We start from the raw sequence: 15,319 nt of genomic DNA, 5'->3' as shown, positions 1-15,319 counted from the left end.
GCTTTCACCCTGACACATACACAAACTATCTTCATAGAAGCTCTTGGCTTAAATTCAGCAGAGTGGGATAGAACTTGGCAAAATAAATACAAATGTTTAGCTGTGGCTTCCATTTGTTTATATTGATTGATCACTGAAGGCAGCAAAATTTGCACTCCATGGGAAAAAAAAACTACAAGGAAAGAACTCGGAACAAGAGAGTGTCCACACAAGGCCAGGACCCACTTGTCCTTTTCCTTGCAACAAGTCAAGAGTTATTGGTTCATTGGTGGCAAACTACCATATATATAACACAACCACTTTCAGTAAAAGTCTTCCACCAGTTTTTCTTATGCATATATTTCAAAATATAGTGTGTATATATATATATATATGTATACATACACATACATACATATCTGCAGAAATAGCTAAATCAAGACAATATGATGAAGTTTTCAGCTTGAACCTCTTCATATGTATCAAATCTGAATATGAAATCTATCTTTTTTGAAATTTAAAAAAATATATAATAAATTCTAATCCATGCCTTTAAACTCTGAGCCACCATTTTAACTCATCTTGCACATTCCTGAATGCTACACAAATTTCTTCATTGTACCTGCTTCCTTCATATGGATTTAGACCCAGGCACACATTTCTCAGAAGAAACCTTGGGAAAAGGGGCTGAAAAATGGCTGCACCCTCCCCATTCCTACTGCCTTGTTCATTTCTTGAAATCACAGCTGTTCAGCTTCCTCTCCCTCCCACTCTTTCCTTGTGTTCAGCTAAGGGCTGCAGCCATTCTGCTCACACCTAACTTGCAATATTCCCTAAATACTCAGAACCCAAACCACATTTTGTGTCCCATCAGCCCATCAGTGAAGCAGTAGTAGCAAAAATTCCTCAAATATGTCATAAAGATGTGAAGATACTCCTCTCATAGCTACTTAAAAGTTTTGAAGATTTTCAATACTGACTTTGAAAAGAAAAAAAACTTACTCAAAGCGCTCTTCAGTTGAAAGTCCAATGAGATTACAGGAGAAACTAACATAATTTCTTGTCCTTTATCTTTGAAAATGTAAAGTGCCATTAATACGATAAGCATGACACAATCATTTCAGATGAGGGAAGAAATGCATACTTTCAAAAGGGGAAAGAAAAGGGAAAGAGGCAGAAAAGAGTCTGAGAAGTGAACTCAATCAGACAAGCAGAACAGACTAGATAAGACCCAACTGGACATTATTCAGGGTCTTCTTGTAAAGACTAGAGGACTTGCTGAAATGCAAAGTATAACTGCGTAAGCTTTTGCCAAAAGCCATATAACTGACATCCTTGCCATGTTCAGGAAAGATAGTCTATATTTGTATATAAAACACTACAATAATCAAAGTCATGCTCAAAGTTTAAACAGGAACATCCTTATAAAACAAAGGTTGAACTGACTTGACATTTTGCAATGAAATTACACACTGGTTAGAGGCTGAATGTAACCAACTTAACCCATTCTTTGCCACTGACAAATATGTAAACGTTTTGGATGAGAACTTTCTTCTTCCAAAAAGCTGTGTGTGAGCTGAGACATTTCTCCTTCTGCTGCACTTCACTGCCTTAGTGGAATTGCCATGAACATTCACACTGCTGCTTCATAACCTTCCTCCAAAACAGTTTTTAGAACTCCCTTTTCAACATGTGTAAGTGCATGTTAATAAAACTACTGTTCCCAACACATCCTTGCTTGTTTCCCAGGTTGCCCCATCTGTATGTCTGCATTTATCAGACACCTTTGGGCCCATGTTTCTGATTAAAAAGCTCCTTGAGAGACTACTATTCAGTGCTTGTCCACTCTATACTGCAATAAGATCTTAGTATTCTAATACAAAGAAGCTGTAATAAAGAATAATTTTACCTTTCTCCTTCCTGTTAAAAAAATAGAGCAGCAAAATGTGGAATGCTTAGAAAATGGAGGTAAATTTTATTTCCTCAATATATGACGGTATCTTAAAGAACTACATATGGGTCAATCTACACAAAGATTGGAGAGAAAAAAACAATCTGTCTTGAGGGTGTCATTATATAAGACTGGAGAAGATATTCAGAGACCAATTTCCCCTGTTTGCAGTCATTGCTCTCTATTCCTTATGTTAGTACTTCCAGCTGTACTCCCCAGCCATGCTGGCAGAAAGCTGAGACTGGCAGCCCTGAGGACTGCAAACAGACCAGGGGGGAGAGCTGGGAAAAATCTCCTTTCCTGAGCATTGCACATGCCTTGCTGCTTTCTGTGTGTTTGCCAGAGAAGTCACCGATCAGAGTTTGGCACTGCTTGGGTTTTACCATCAACCCCATTTGACAATTCATGTACAAATCATATCAAAAAAAAATCCTGCCAATTATTGAAAACAGCATATTTTAAAAGGTTCACATAAAACAATATCCCAAGATCTTTACAGCCTTTAACATTTATTGCTTTCAAACAGGTTTTTCCTGAAAAATATTATTCTTTCAGGAGCAATTGCATCACTGCTTTATTTTGAATCCTTCAATCCTCCAAGATTATAAAGGAAAAATCTTCATTTTCCATAGTGCTCTCATGACAGACATCATTTCTCAGCTATTACACTAACAGATCTCAAAACCAGATGGACGCTAACAAAAAAGTGCAATTCTTGTTGTTGTAAAGGTGGCTGATACTCCAAGGCCATGTGTGGAGTGTGACAACATGACAATGTGTGATTTGGGTCATCTTGCAAGAACTACCACTGACCTTTTAGCAAACCTGGATCTGAGCATGTGGAGCTACAGGCTCACTGCTCCAGCAGGTTGGTGGAGTGAAACACAGGAGTGGCTGGGAACAGGGCAGGTGTGTTCAGGAGCAGCACATGCACACCAAACTATTTGTCTAGTAAGGAAGAAGGCAGAAGTCGTTGACATAAAAGAGAACAGTCTGACCTCAGTAGCCAAAGGGATAGCTTGGGACCCTATGCTGGTTGCCCTACCTTGCTTTTCAGCAGCACCAAACCCAAATTTCTGTATCCAACACAAGCAGCCCAGAAGCCCACTGACTGCCCTCAGGTTGCAGTAAGGCTAGAAAGGCAGCTCCCATACCCAGAAGTTAAAAAAATAATTGCTGGGCAAAAGGATCCTGAAGGGTGTCTGAACCTCAAGCCTGTCAGCTGGCCTTTTTGTTCCTCCCACTCACTGAAAAAAAAAAAAAAAAAAGAGGAACTGAGAGGTAGAAACAAAGCTCAAAAGTATATCCTGAGTCATCACTCAGTTTCTCTGCTTGTATTTAAACCAATTGTAAAGTCCTGCTTGCGAGCCTTTAAAGCTCATGAGCCACAGCCAGACTGCCGGATAGAAACCGTTTACGTGACACCAGAATCTCCAAACTCATCAGCAGGGGAGAAAAAAAGCATCAACAGGAGTTACGCAGAGTTGTGAAGCATTTCTGTGGAAGGTATCCGGTCAAGAACAATGCAGCGCGCTCCAGAGCATTGTGTTTGGTGATTTCCTACCCAAACCTTGCAGTTATTTTTGTATCACTTTCCTGTGCGCTCCTCTCAGCCTAAGGCTGTTCTTAATTTAATGCAGTGGTGAATATTAAAGAAAATTACTGGTGCTGGATTTGTTTTAATTCAAGAAGTCTTGATCATTGATTAGCACTGTCACTTCTGTTCCCAAGAGACATTGTGGCTACTGAGGAACACGCTCCTGATTGCACCCGAGCTCAGCACATACATCAGCACTGTCAGTGCCTCAGCAGTCCTTACAGGACTGTACGTAAATGGTGCGAGGTGACGGACACAACAACAGCTTGTAATGATGGATGCATGACTTCAGTGTGGGAGACACAGGCGGTTTGCGGAATACCGAGTGTAAGACGAGTTACAGATGCACGCTGGGCTCGGGAGCCGTGAAGTGCTGCTGCTCCCCCATTCCCCCTGGGGCTGGCTACGGGCAGCAGACACGGCTCACGGCTCTGCCCGCTCTGCGCCGTTCCGTTCCACACCCGCCCGCTGCCGCTCAGCCCAGGCTCGCGTGAGCCCGCAGCGCGCTGCGAGGCACCGCACAGCACCGAGCCCAGACGGAAGGCCGGCACGCGTCGCGCCCCCCGCCCCGCGCCGGGCCCGCCTCGGGGCCGCCGTCTCTCCGGACGCCGAGCGCAGGTCCCAGCGCAGGCCTCGGCGCGGCCCTGCGGGGCGTGGCCGGGCCTCCCCGCGCCGCTCCGCCCCAGCCCGGCGGGGCCGCGGTGCCGGGGGCGGTGGACGGGGCAGGGCGGGAGCCGGGCAGCGCCGGGCAGCGCCATGGGGCTGGAGACGGAGAAAGCGGACACCCGCATCTTCATGGACGACGACAACTTCCCGCCGGGCGGCCCCGAGCCGTCCGAAGCGGAGAAGTACGCGGAGGACGCGCTGGAGCGGGACCCCCGCGGGCTGAACGCCCACCTCCAGGTGCCGGGCGGGGAGGCGGGGGCGGCGGGGCCGGGGCCGGGGCCGAGCGGCGGCGGCTGACGGCCGTCGGGGCTGTTCGCTTTTCCAGCTGGGCTTCGAGGACGTGATCGCCGAGCCCGAGCTCACCCACTCCTTCGACAAGGTGTGGATCTGCAGCCACGCGCTGTTCGAGCTCAGCAAGTACGCGCTCTACAAGCTGCTGAGCCTGCTGCTCGCCGTCCCGCTGGCCCTGGTGTTGGGGATCGTCTTCGCGGTGCTCAGCTGCCTGCACATCTGGTGAGTGCGTGAGCGGCGCGGGGCGGCGGGCCGGGGCTCTCCCGTGCCGCCTCTGTGCCCCGACGGCCTACGGCGCCGTCAGAGCCTGCGGGCGGCTCTGCCTGCTGGGCTGCTAATGGGAGAGGAATTAGAACGATGCTCTGACCGCGATTCAACTCCATGCTCTGATCTTAGCAGCTTTCCCGTCTGAGTGAGCTCCTGTTGCCGTCTGTGGGGCGCCTCGCCTGGCTATTGATCGCTTGCTTTTGTAAACCAGAGTACAGACATTGTTAAAACACGTGTACTTTAATTGAAAGGCCCGTGCGGGAGCATTTCTTACACCAGAGTGTTTTGCTCGCTGAGTGAAGAAGGGGGGCCCAGCTCAGTCTTTCTTTGCTACTGTCACAAAGTCAGCTGTCACTGCCTCGCAGCAGGTGCACGGCCATCTGCAGGTACAGTGCAGAGAACCCCTCCTGAGCTCAGGAAAGCCGTGGCCATGATTCACAGACAAATACAGCAGCTCTCCAAAGCAGCAAAGCTGGTGTACTTTATTCAGAAACTGCTGGTGAAATATTGCGAGCCCACAGAAGCAGTTGACTGTGGAGGTGGAAGAGAGGCAGGGAAAAGAATGATGTCGAGGAAGGAGAGTCCATCAGGTTGCAGAAGAAAGCATGAATGCATGTATCATTAATGTCTTTCTTGCAAACCAGGATTGTTATTTTTCCTTATACGTAAGTTTTGATCTATGCCTCATTTGCCTTGACTAATATTGATATCATGAAGAAGTCAGCAAGGAAGACAAAATGCTATTCAGAAACTGGGAAACAAACTCAGTATAAGTGCATTGGTTGTTTGAACCTCTGATTGCGATCGTTTGATTGCAGATTTCAATTTTCAGAAGGAGAGTGGAAATTTGGATTGATGGCATTGTTATGGGCTGCTTCAAAACCTGACTAACTTAAATTTTGGAGCACGCAGACTCTGCAGTAGTGCAACTGCAATACAATTTAGAGCTGCCACTTTGCTGGGCCTCAAATTATTATGGACATTTTATAGAGGGCCTAGACTTTCATATCAGCCAGTGGTCACTGTGCTGTACCGCACCAGAACTGCAAAAGGATATGGTGGACATATGGATTTCCTATAGTGAAATGTCTGTGGGAGAGTCCATTGATGCTCAGTTTGTTCAGAATGATAACATTTAACGCTGCAGAGTGGTCTTATATCTGAATTTCACAGGCTGGATATGTGGACACGAGTTCCACTGAACAGGACTCAGAGGTCAATTTCTATTTGTGCAAGTAGTCCCCAGTGACTCTGTCGGGAACTGTGGTTCCCAGTACATCTGAAATAGAACTGAGTGAATGTGGCACTTGATTTTGAAAAGTTTCCCTTGAGTTTCTGCAAACACACTTGTCTCCGCAGCAACTGATTTTCTGTGCCTAAGTTCACTGTCAGTATGGAGTTGATCTTTCATTTCGGTCTTGCACCTGGATGGGTGTGAGAGAGTCACATAGCTCAGGTGTGCTGTCTGCATCCCCTTGGACCCTATCCAGTGCTACACTTGGTAGCACAGTACAGTCTGGTCATCCTACAAACAGCCTGGATTTGTTCCAACACAACGTTTGAACACACTGAGGTTATGCTAATTTATTTCTGCAACTCCAAGTGTTCCAGATTTCTTGGGATTAAGGAATTCAAAGTCTCTGCGTTTGGGAGGATAATGCAGGAGCAACCGATACCAGAGGCATTAAAGGGACCCGAAACATTGGTTCCTGCAAGCCTGTTGGGTCTGTAAAATTATCAGCTCCTTGTTTTGTGGTTGCAAGGATGGGAATTCCATTATAATTCTGTCTTCAGCTGTTAAAACGTCATGGGAAAGCTCTGGGCATTCCCTCCCACACGGCTGTGTACAGGAGGGCTTATCAGAATCTCTGTGCCTCATTTGCAGCATCCAAGCCACTGAGATGTTGACATTGATCAGTTGCAGGGGAGCCTTTCCTAAGAATAAATTAGAAGCTGTTTGAACAACGCTTGGAAGTCCAGGGATCAAAACTCTATTGATTGTCTCACACACGTTGCAGTTTTGTCAACATGCTAAAAATCCATTGAAGTCATGCACCAAGGATACTTCATGACTTGAAACCATTGTGTCTGATAGTAAATGTTGTCTTTCATCAGAAAAAAAGAGCACTGAAAAGGGAAGTGAACACATGAGACCTGTGGAAAGCAAAAAGAAAACTTCAGTTTTCATTGTGACCTATTAAAAATGAACATACTTTGGTTCTGTTCGCATATTGCTTGAGCTAAAATCCAGATTTACACTGCCTGGCAAAAGATCCTGAAGCTGCGGTAGCTAGCATGACCTACATACAAGCTACTTCAAGGAAGGCCACTTCTCCACACGGCTTCTCTCCTAGTGATGATCTTGTTGCAGCTGATACACTCAGAGGTTGTCAGACCAACTTTAACAACTCTCTGTGAATATCCAAACAGCCTTTTAAACATGTCCCTAGACTCAGGCTGTTAAGACTATTGATTTTTTAATATGAGCAGAACACTGCTGGTTTTCCAGGCAGCCCATGCAAAATCATCCTCTCTGTGGTCAATCCAGAGATGAATTCTTGTTCCAAGTCACGTGTTGGCAGCCTCTTGAATTTTGCATACACATTTTTATAGGCTCATCTGTAAAATGTCTCATTATATATTTATTCTGAGAATTGATGCATCATTTGAGAATCTGTAACTTTAGGTTGGAGATGAGCTCTAAAACACAAGGAATCGTCCAGCTTTGTTTGTGCTCTCATCATCAGCTTGAGTAGCAGATACTCAAAGCTCCTCTTTGCATGAGCTTCCATTCACAGGCAAAGCCAGGGCAGTTACACACAGAGGAGCAGATTTGAATGTGCATCATCTAAACTCTTTTTCTGCAACTCCATTTGCATGGCTGTTTGCTGTCATATTCAACCCCCAAAATCTCCCTACTTGGCTGTCTGAAATCAAAAGAAGTTACAGCACCGCTGTGCCACAGAAGCACACCACGTGGTCTGGTGTTGTCATCATAGATACCCTTGTCCTCTGAAAACGGAGTAGGTGGGTGTTGCCTTGCTTCTTAGTTTTGTCTTTTCCAGTCTACCTGGAGTCCTGAGATATGAAATGCTTGGTTTTGTTGTGCTCTGAGTGCTTGTGTGTGAGCAGTGCAAAGCTCCAGCGGGTATCTCTTTACTCATAAGGAGCCCAACAGTTAGTGGGGCTTTGAAAGAAGCTCTGAAACTGCTAGCTCATATTTAGCAGTCTATATTATATTTGCTTATACTGTAGTGCTACGCAAGACAAAATCATGATGTAGTGCACACACAAGCCTGGAACTGGGCAGTTTAATTACTGGATGATTTAGTATTTGAAAAATGTCATTAAGATTTGTCTGAGAGTCCATTTTGAAAAACTTCTCAGGAGATGTGATTCTTAACTGTAAAGCAGGAATCTGGATTAGCAGTGAATGATTGCTGCAAGTACATTGTCCAGCTCCATGAAAAGTTGAATTACCTCCCCAGAAAATTCTTACCCTTATGAGTAAGAATTAAGTTGTGTTAAGTTGTATTGCATTAAGTTGTGTTTTGCTTGGTTCTTAACAACGTTCCATTAGGGATCAGCAGGAAAAAAGTAATGTGAACAAACATGTGATAGGATGATCTGTATAAAATAGTAGAAGTCATATCTTGAACAAAAAGAGAAGAAAAAAGAATAGGTTAGAACAAAGAGGACAGTCTGCTCTTTTCAGGTCAACAGCTCCCAAAAGAGGTGAATCGTTTTACTTTGTGAAAACATGGATATTTTATGACATATACATACAGTATGATTCAAAGACAGGTCATATGAGTAGTTGAAATGCTCTGATTGTGTTTCAGCTTAGATATCAAATTCAGAAAAGCTTTATTTTATTTCCCAGTGCTCTACCACTCTAATAAGAGTAGCTCCAAAATTGCAGTAAATGTTGATATTCTTAGATATGTAGATTCTAAAAATAAGGAAAAACTGAGACTGACTTTTATTTTAGAATTGAAAGCCGCTTGCATTCTGCTTTTTTTTTTTTTTTGTATGCAGTATAGCATAAATATGGATAATCTGTTAAAAGATTTAAAAACATTATCAAAACATTTTTATATTTATTGAATATAACATAATTGAAAGATGTTGAGTTGTGGATGATGTCTATAGCAGCTGCATGTAGAATGATGGCTGTTTTCCCAGCCTTCCTTAATGAACTCCTGGTGATTCACTGCAACTTGCTGTGAAGGCTTTGCATAATGTGGTATTTGTTTAGGTTGTAGTTTGTGTGGTCCTGTTTATGGATGATCCAATAGAAATGTAGGCTTTCAGTAGAGACATAGGCCTTTCTGCTTCCCTGCAGATGAATTAGATTGGGGGAAAAACAAGAAAGGAAGAAAGAAAGAAAAAAAAGCAGGCCAAATTAAATTTAGGTGGCAGCAGAGGAGCAGTAGTAGCAGTTTATAAACTGAGTGCAATGAAAAATGGGTGAAGTCAAAACAAGGTGAGTAGCTATTGCTGGTGTTTTCCCTGTGTTGGTTGGAGAAGTTTTTCCCCTTTGCATTATTGATGTTCATCAACTTTATCGTGAAGCCCTTGTTTTATTTTCTATAAATCATCTATTCTATATACAGTGATACTGTAAATGATCAATAAACAGATTCAGAGTTCAGTTTAGTACTACAGATGCCATGTTCCAGTGGCACTCAGTTCTATGTGCTGTTTTACTAGCTATTTCAGCAGAGACAAAGAAAGAGAAGGTTTTAGAAAAGCTATTCTTGTTTAAATCCATCTGGTTTAGCTTGGAGTGCAGCACAAACATGGTAGCATACAGCTTGCACTGTACGATTGAAGCAAGAATCCAGATCTACATTGAAAATAATTATTTTATTCTTACTCTTCAGGTATCAAAGCTTTAATGTTTTTAATGCAACAGTTGTTTGTTTGTTTTCTACACTGTTATTCTGAGTAGTACTCACTGGAAATACACAGTATTTACTTAGGTATTTTTCAAACATGTGACAAAATAATGAATGTTTTGCATATTACTTCCAACCAAAGTCAGTGAGAGTTCTGCAACTGAATTCTGTGGAAGCGAGGCTGGGATCTTAAATCTTGAATGCAACAGCAAACTGGAGCAGCTCATTATCAAATGGATGTATAGCTTCTTCTGCCTCATGTAGGAAATGAATACATTACACATGGTGCAGAGATCTTTGAAAACCTTGTTCTAGTGTGACTTCAGTATGACATATGTTACGTGTACATGTAATGTTTTTGCACCCAAGTAAGAACACACAGCTTAGTGAAGCGGCCAGGGGTTTGGGCCAGGAAGTGATGAAAAAAAAAGTAATTGATGCTGTGTGGTCATTGATCTTGCCTGTGGCAGCCCTGGTGCACGAGCTGTATGTGCACACCTGGCTTCTCTCTGCTGTCAGTGAGCTTAGCTTAAGCCACCATTAATGACATTGCTTTGCAGTCAGGACATAAGGAGAGCATACATGGATGATTTCTGTGCTTGGCAGAGTGAAAGCACAATTCTTTCAAGTATGCAAGGAGATAAAAGGATCTTTTTCCCTCAACAAGAGTTTTGACCTTGTTCTGCTTTTTTGTTACTCACCCTTAAGTGAAAAGCTTCACAGTATCAACAAGATGCCATGTATCAGAAGTCTAGCCTGTCTGTACAACAGCAATTAAATGTGTTTCAGTATTGCTCTACTGTTTCTGCGTTATTGTAACAACTTTAACATTGGTCTTTAACACTGACAGGAATGAAGTATGAATGGCAAGGTGTTTGTGTGTGTTTGTGTAGAAGAGAGACAGAAAAGAAGCACCTGAAGAGACATCAGAGCGAGGGACACAAGAATGCCCTGAGAGGATTGTAAAGAACTCTGTTCCCAGGTGATCGAACTGGGAAGTGTATGGTTTCTGTCAAGCCCCACTCTTGACTCCTTCGAGGACCTATCTTTAACCACAGGTTGCAGCATCACCTCCAGCAGCAGGAGAGAATAGGAAAACGTTCATCCCTATTGCAGGCATGGCCAAAAGTTACCTCAGTGTGGCCAGTTGGGAAGAAGCAGAAACATGATGAGGACTGGCAAGCTGTTGTGCACAAGTGAGCCGAGACAGAGGAGCGTGTATGTTATGGTGCTTATGCATGTGTAAGTGTGAGGCTGTCAGTGAACAAAATCAATGGAGAATGAGTGCAAGATCCCTTCCTTTTCCATAAGCAAGCACTTTTCTTCTCTCAGTTCCCTGTGCTGTGGCAGCAGTAATCTCACAGATCTTCCATTTGCTCTTTTACAGGATTGTGGTGCCTTTTGTGAGAACCTGTCTCATGGTCTTGCCTTCAGTGCAAACCATTTGGAAGAGCCTGACAGATGTTTTCGTTGCACCATTCTTTCATAGCGTAGGCCGGTGCTTTGCCATGGTTAATATACGTCTGGATCAAGAGTAACTGTCAGGGTTGCAACACTGCTGTAATTGTAGATGGTGTTATACCTCTTTCTAATGTAACATGCAAGCACTTACCATTCATTCCAACCTGCTAAGATGATAATGGCTGGTTAAGTGGGAACATGCTATTATTCTAAAACTCATTTATTTTCAGGGAATGAATTTAAGACTAAGTAGGCAGTTTTCATATCTAACTATTTTAACAGCAGAATAAATGTGGAGTATGTTGGCAACACTTTATTTTAATGGTACGTTGATTGCTGGATTACAGAAAAAAATCTCTTGAAGGTTTAATTGCCACCATTGTGATAACGATTGGCATTATTACACGAAATGTTTAAATTAGTAGGCTGAGATACTGTGGGTGAGAATGATCTCTAGGGTTTCACACTGATTTCACTGCAGTTCCTAGAGGGATCATTTTTGGCCCTCACTATGCTAAATGATATACACAGTCCATTATTATCTGCATTGAAAAAGAAGGGCACGATGCATAAGCATACAGAGAAGTTAACTCTTCCATAATTCTCCTGTGTTGGGGAAAAAGCTCCCAGAAGGTTATCCCTTAAAATAAGGTGTTACCTGATTTGAACTATCAGCTAATCTGTATATTTTATTTAATAAGAGGTTAACTTTGCTGTATATTTTGTACCTTTGTAAATGGCACTTGGTGAGCTTTCTTTGAAGCATTATTTCTATAGTATTTGAATTCTAACAGACTTACTAGGCAGTGAGAGTGAGAAACTGCAAATAAATGACTTAAACTAAAATTTCAATGTATAAATTATGCAGATTTTAAGCATTGCTGTGCAATTCTAGGACATCCATTATATATATAGTTGTGTGCAAAAGAAAAGAGTATAAGATTTTTAATACAAGACTATGCAAAAGAGCTGGAAATACCTGTTTATGAGAAGTGGGTTTTTTTTTTAATTAAAAATGGACAGTAGTAAATGCAACCCTGCCTATTTCTGTGTGTTATCTGTGTGGACATGGAGATATTTAAAATGCTGGATGCTAGGCTGGCACTTTAACTAAGTAACAAGCTATTAAATAAGTCAAGTGGATGTAATTGGTATCCTTGTCTAACTCCTTGTCTACTGACTTGACTCTCTATGTTGCTTATTGCTACTTTGAAGTCTAACCCATAACAAAGCCCTTTTTCTGTCTGCACTTAATACAGCTTGTAAAGCAGAGTAACAGAACATATGCAGAGGTACACTGAAGTTAGATTAGCCTTCTAATGGGTTTATGCTGCTGTTTTTTCCTGCCCTTGTAAATGTTTGTATGATTTAGAATTTTATTTTCTAAAACGGTGTCACAGATTTCTTATCAAAAAGGGTATAAAATAAAATAATAAAAAATCAGCTTTTTCCAATTGTCAACTTTATTTTTTCAGGTTTTTCAACTCTTTAAAAAGCTCTTAAAATGCTGAACAGTATGAAATACTTCCAAAATGTGAGAGAGGGAAAAGAAGTAAATAAGCATCAGTACTGTTCTGCTAATATCCACTGTATTTAACTTATAGAGAAAAATTATGTATCTCTTTGTGTCAAATTATGCCCAGACAGAATGTGTCTTTTTCAGGTCTTTTGGTGCAGAATTTTGGCTGCATCCCCCAGGCTTATTTCTTTTTAAGGGTGCATGCTTTATTTACAAATGAGCTGCAGAATTTCCTTACTCACTGGCCTGCAGGAGCTAGCTAACACTGCGTTTTTTTTGCACATTAAGAACTTCTTTTCTATTTGTCACAGTTAGAGAGGGATTCGTATGGCTTTTGAAAACTGGACCCTACTGACTAGTACACACCGAGACTTCTGTGGAGTTCTTGCAGAAGTTAGCTTATTCTTCTGATGTGGTCTTACCTTTCTTCTGCTGAAACTGAAGTATTTGTGCTGAAAATAAAGATTGATCGGGCCAGGCTTGATTTCTTTTGAGATTTTTTTTCTTTTACAAAATCCAAGGATGTTTACAGATATTTTCTACATCAAAAAAAAAAAAATCCATGTAATGAATTAATTAACCAAAAATGTGCCTTGAATTAGCACTTGTCTAAGAAGAGCTGGTCTAGAAGGAGCCCTATAAAAGCCTGAGATAGGAGAGAACTCAGAAGTGCATCCAACCTTGAGATTAAGGAGAAGTATAGCCATTTAGGTTATATACTGCTGCATGTATGCACTCAGTAGCTTACTGAAGTCATCCAGCTCTGGCTACCACAGAGAATAAAGGAGAATGATTTTCTTAGTTCTTTTGATTTGAGCCTTTCTGTTTGTCATGAACTGGTTCTGTTACTGTGCATCTGCCCCAGACTGCACTGGATTCCAGCAATCACAGACTTCAGGAATTGAAAGTTGTGACATATGACAAAGCTCTGCCATAACTGATACCATCCATGGACAACAGGAACTGAATGGGTGCTGGCTCTAATCTGTGCTTGTAGATTTAGGATCCATTCCTTAAATTCATTTTTAATTGTTTTGAAACGTGGACAAATGATACCAGCTGGCACTGGAACAGCAACGTACAGATAAGAGTTAGGCAAAAGAGGGAATCCAGAAACTTAATCTCATTCTGTACTACAAATCTAGGAAAAATTGCATCTGATTCAGATCATCTGTTTTGAATTGTGCTCCCTCTTCCCCTCTGTGAAATGGGAAAAATGCTGTTGCTCAAAGCAAACTTTCCATCATTGTGGTAGAGTTGTGAGGGTAAGTAAATGAAGTGTGAGATGTTCCAATTCTAACCTGTTTTTTGTTACTGTAGACATCACAGACAACTGGAGATTCAGTTCTGTGATGTAAAATGTCTTGGTGTTATGTTTGTCATAGAGGTCACAAGTAACAGACAGAAGTAACCCCATTTATCTTCATGGGCTTTTCTCTTTTAACTCACAGTGAAATCTAACCTGTGAGAACATTTCCTTAAAATCCTTCTAATCTGACTGGAGAACTTAGATATTTGTATCCTATCTTTCCACACCCTACGTGTCCACCACAAAAATTGGCACAAATTCTTAACAGAAACTTTGAGATCTTAGTGAGAGCCCTTCTCCACCTACTGAGAAGGCTCACCCAGACATACAGCAATTGAAAAATTCAGAACATCCCTGCAGCTCTGGGATTTCAGACCACACATTCACATTTAACGGAAGCCAAAGAATGGTAAGCTCATTATTTTTGCAGGGTGTGATCTTTCCCCCACCTGCAGAGATAAAACTAATGCTGTTAAGCTGTATGAACTCCCTTTTAAAAATACGTGGATAAAAACATGTTTTTTTCCAAAAAAAAAGTGAAAACAGAACACCAATTCTGGACACTCTGCTGGTGTTGTCTGTTAGTACACTGTGTTCTTGAAGACCTCCATTGAGCACACAGTTATGCACTGAGGTGCTTTCTTCATGCGGGGTTTTACAACTGAGGGGTGAATTATTAAGGCTATTTTTAACCTAGTGACACTGATCTTCCAAAGATTATTTCAACAAAAAGAAAATGTCTTCAGTAGAGGCAATCCAGAGGAGCTACGATAGGTTCCGGCTCTGAATCATCCTAAGAGTTTCTGCAGTGATTAATGCAAAATGTTTGTCTTGGCTTGGGTCCTTTCCTCTGCTGCATTAAAAAAAAAAAAAAAAAAGATGTTTCCTCTAAAATTGTGCAGGCCTATGGAAGCAATCTAAGTATCTAAGCAGTGGAACAGGCTCTTCTCCACGTACATCTCTCTTCACCTCCCAGTTTAGATGTTAAGAGGAAATCCTTTATTCAGGATGGTGAGGCAGTGGCACAGCTGCCCAGAGAAACTGTAGGTGCCCCAGCCCTGGAGGTGCTCAAGGCCAGGTTGGATGGGGCTGTGGGCAGCCTGAGCTGGGGGGTGGCAACCTGCCCATGGCTGCATGGCTGGGGGTTGGAATGTGATGGTTTTTAAGGTCCCTTCCAACCCAAACCATTTTATGATTCTGTAATTCTATGATCTCAGTGACAAAAAGTCATATCTTATATAAGCCTCAGCGAGGGGGTGCTTGAGTTCTACGAGAGGGGCTAGTTCTCAGATTGCTATTTCTATACAATACAGTTAATAACATGCTAGAAGTGGCTGAATGGCACAGAATAGTGTTGACGCCAACCAGCATTCATGGC

The 15,319-nt window shown here is 42.2% G+C and overlaps 1 protein-coding gene across 1 annotated transcript; it reads left to right on the top strand.

Annotated features, from left to right (window-relative positions):
* Nucleotides 1–4,221: 4,221 nt before the first annotated feature.
* CAV2 (caveolin 2) lies at nt 4,222–12,556 on the top strand. Its single transcript, XM_048946917.1, has 3 exons — nt 4,222–4,430; nt 4,519–4,706; nt 11,040–12,556. Exons 1-3 carry the CDS (start codon nt 4,284–4,286, stop codon nt 11,188–11,190), a joined length of 486 nt encoding a protein of 161 aa, XP_048802874.1. The 5' UTR covers nt 4,222–4,283; the 3' UTR covers nt 11,191–12,556.
* The last annotated feature ends 2,763 nt before the right edge of the window (nt 12,557–15,319 follow it).

The sequence above is a fragment of the Lagopus muta genome, chromosome 1 (genome assembly GCF_023343835.1).
Source record: "Lagopus muta isolate bLagMut1 chromosome 1, bLagMut1 primary, whole genome shotgun sequence".
Classification (NCBI taxonomy): Eukaryota; Metazoa; Chordata; class Aves; order Galliformes; family Phasianidae; genus Lagopus; species Lagopus muta.
Note: the sequence above shows the minus strand (reverse complement) of the source record. Positions and strands in the feature narration are given on the sequence as shown.

Coding starts and splice junctions, on each gene's coding strand:
- CAV2 (XM_048946917.1), top strand. CDS start 4,284: ATGGGGCTGGAGACGGAGAAAGCGGACACCCGCATCTTCATGGACGAC. Junction 4,431..4,518: donor GGCTGAACGCCCACCTCCAG/GTGCCGGGCGGG, acceptor TCGCTTTTCCAG/CTGGGCTTCGAGGACGTGAT. Junction 4,707..11,039: donor CTCAGCTGCCTGCACATCTG/GTGAGTGCGTGA, acceptor GCTCTTTTACAG/GATTGTGGTGCCTTTTGTGA.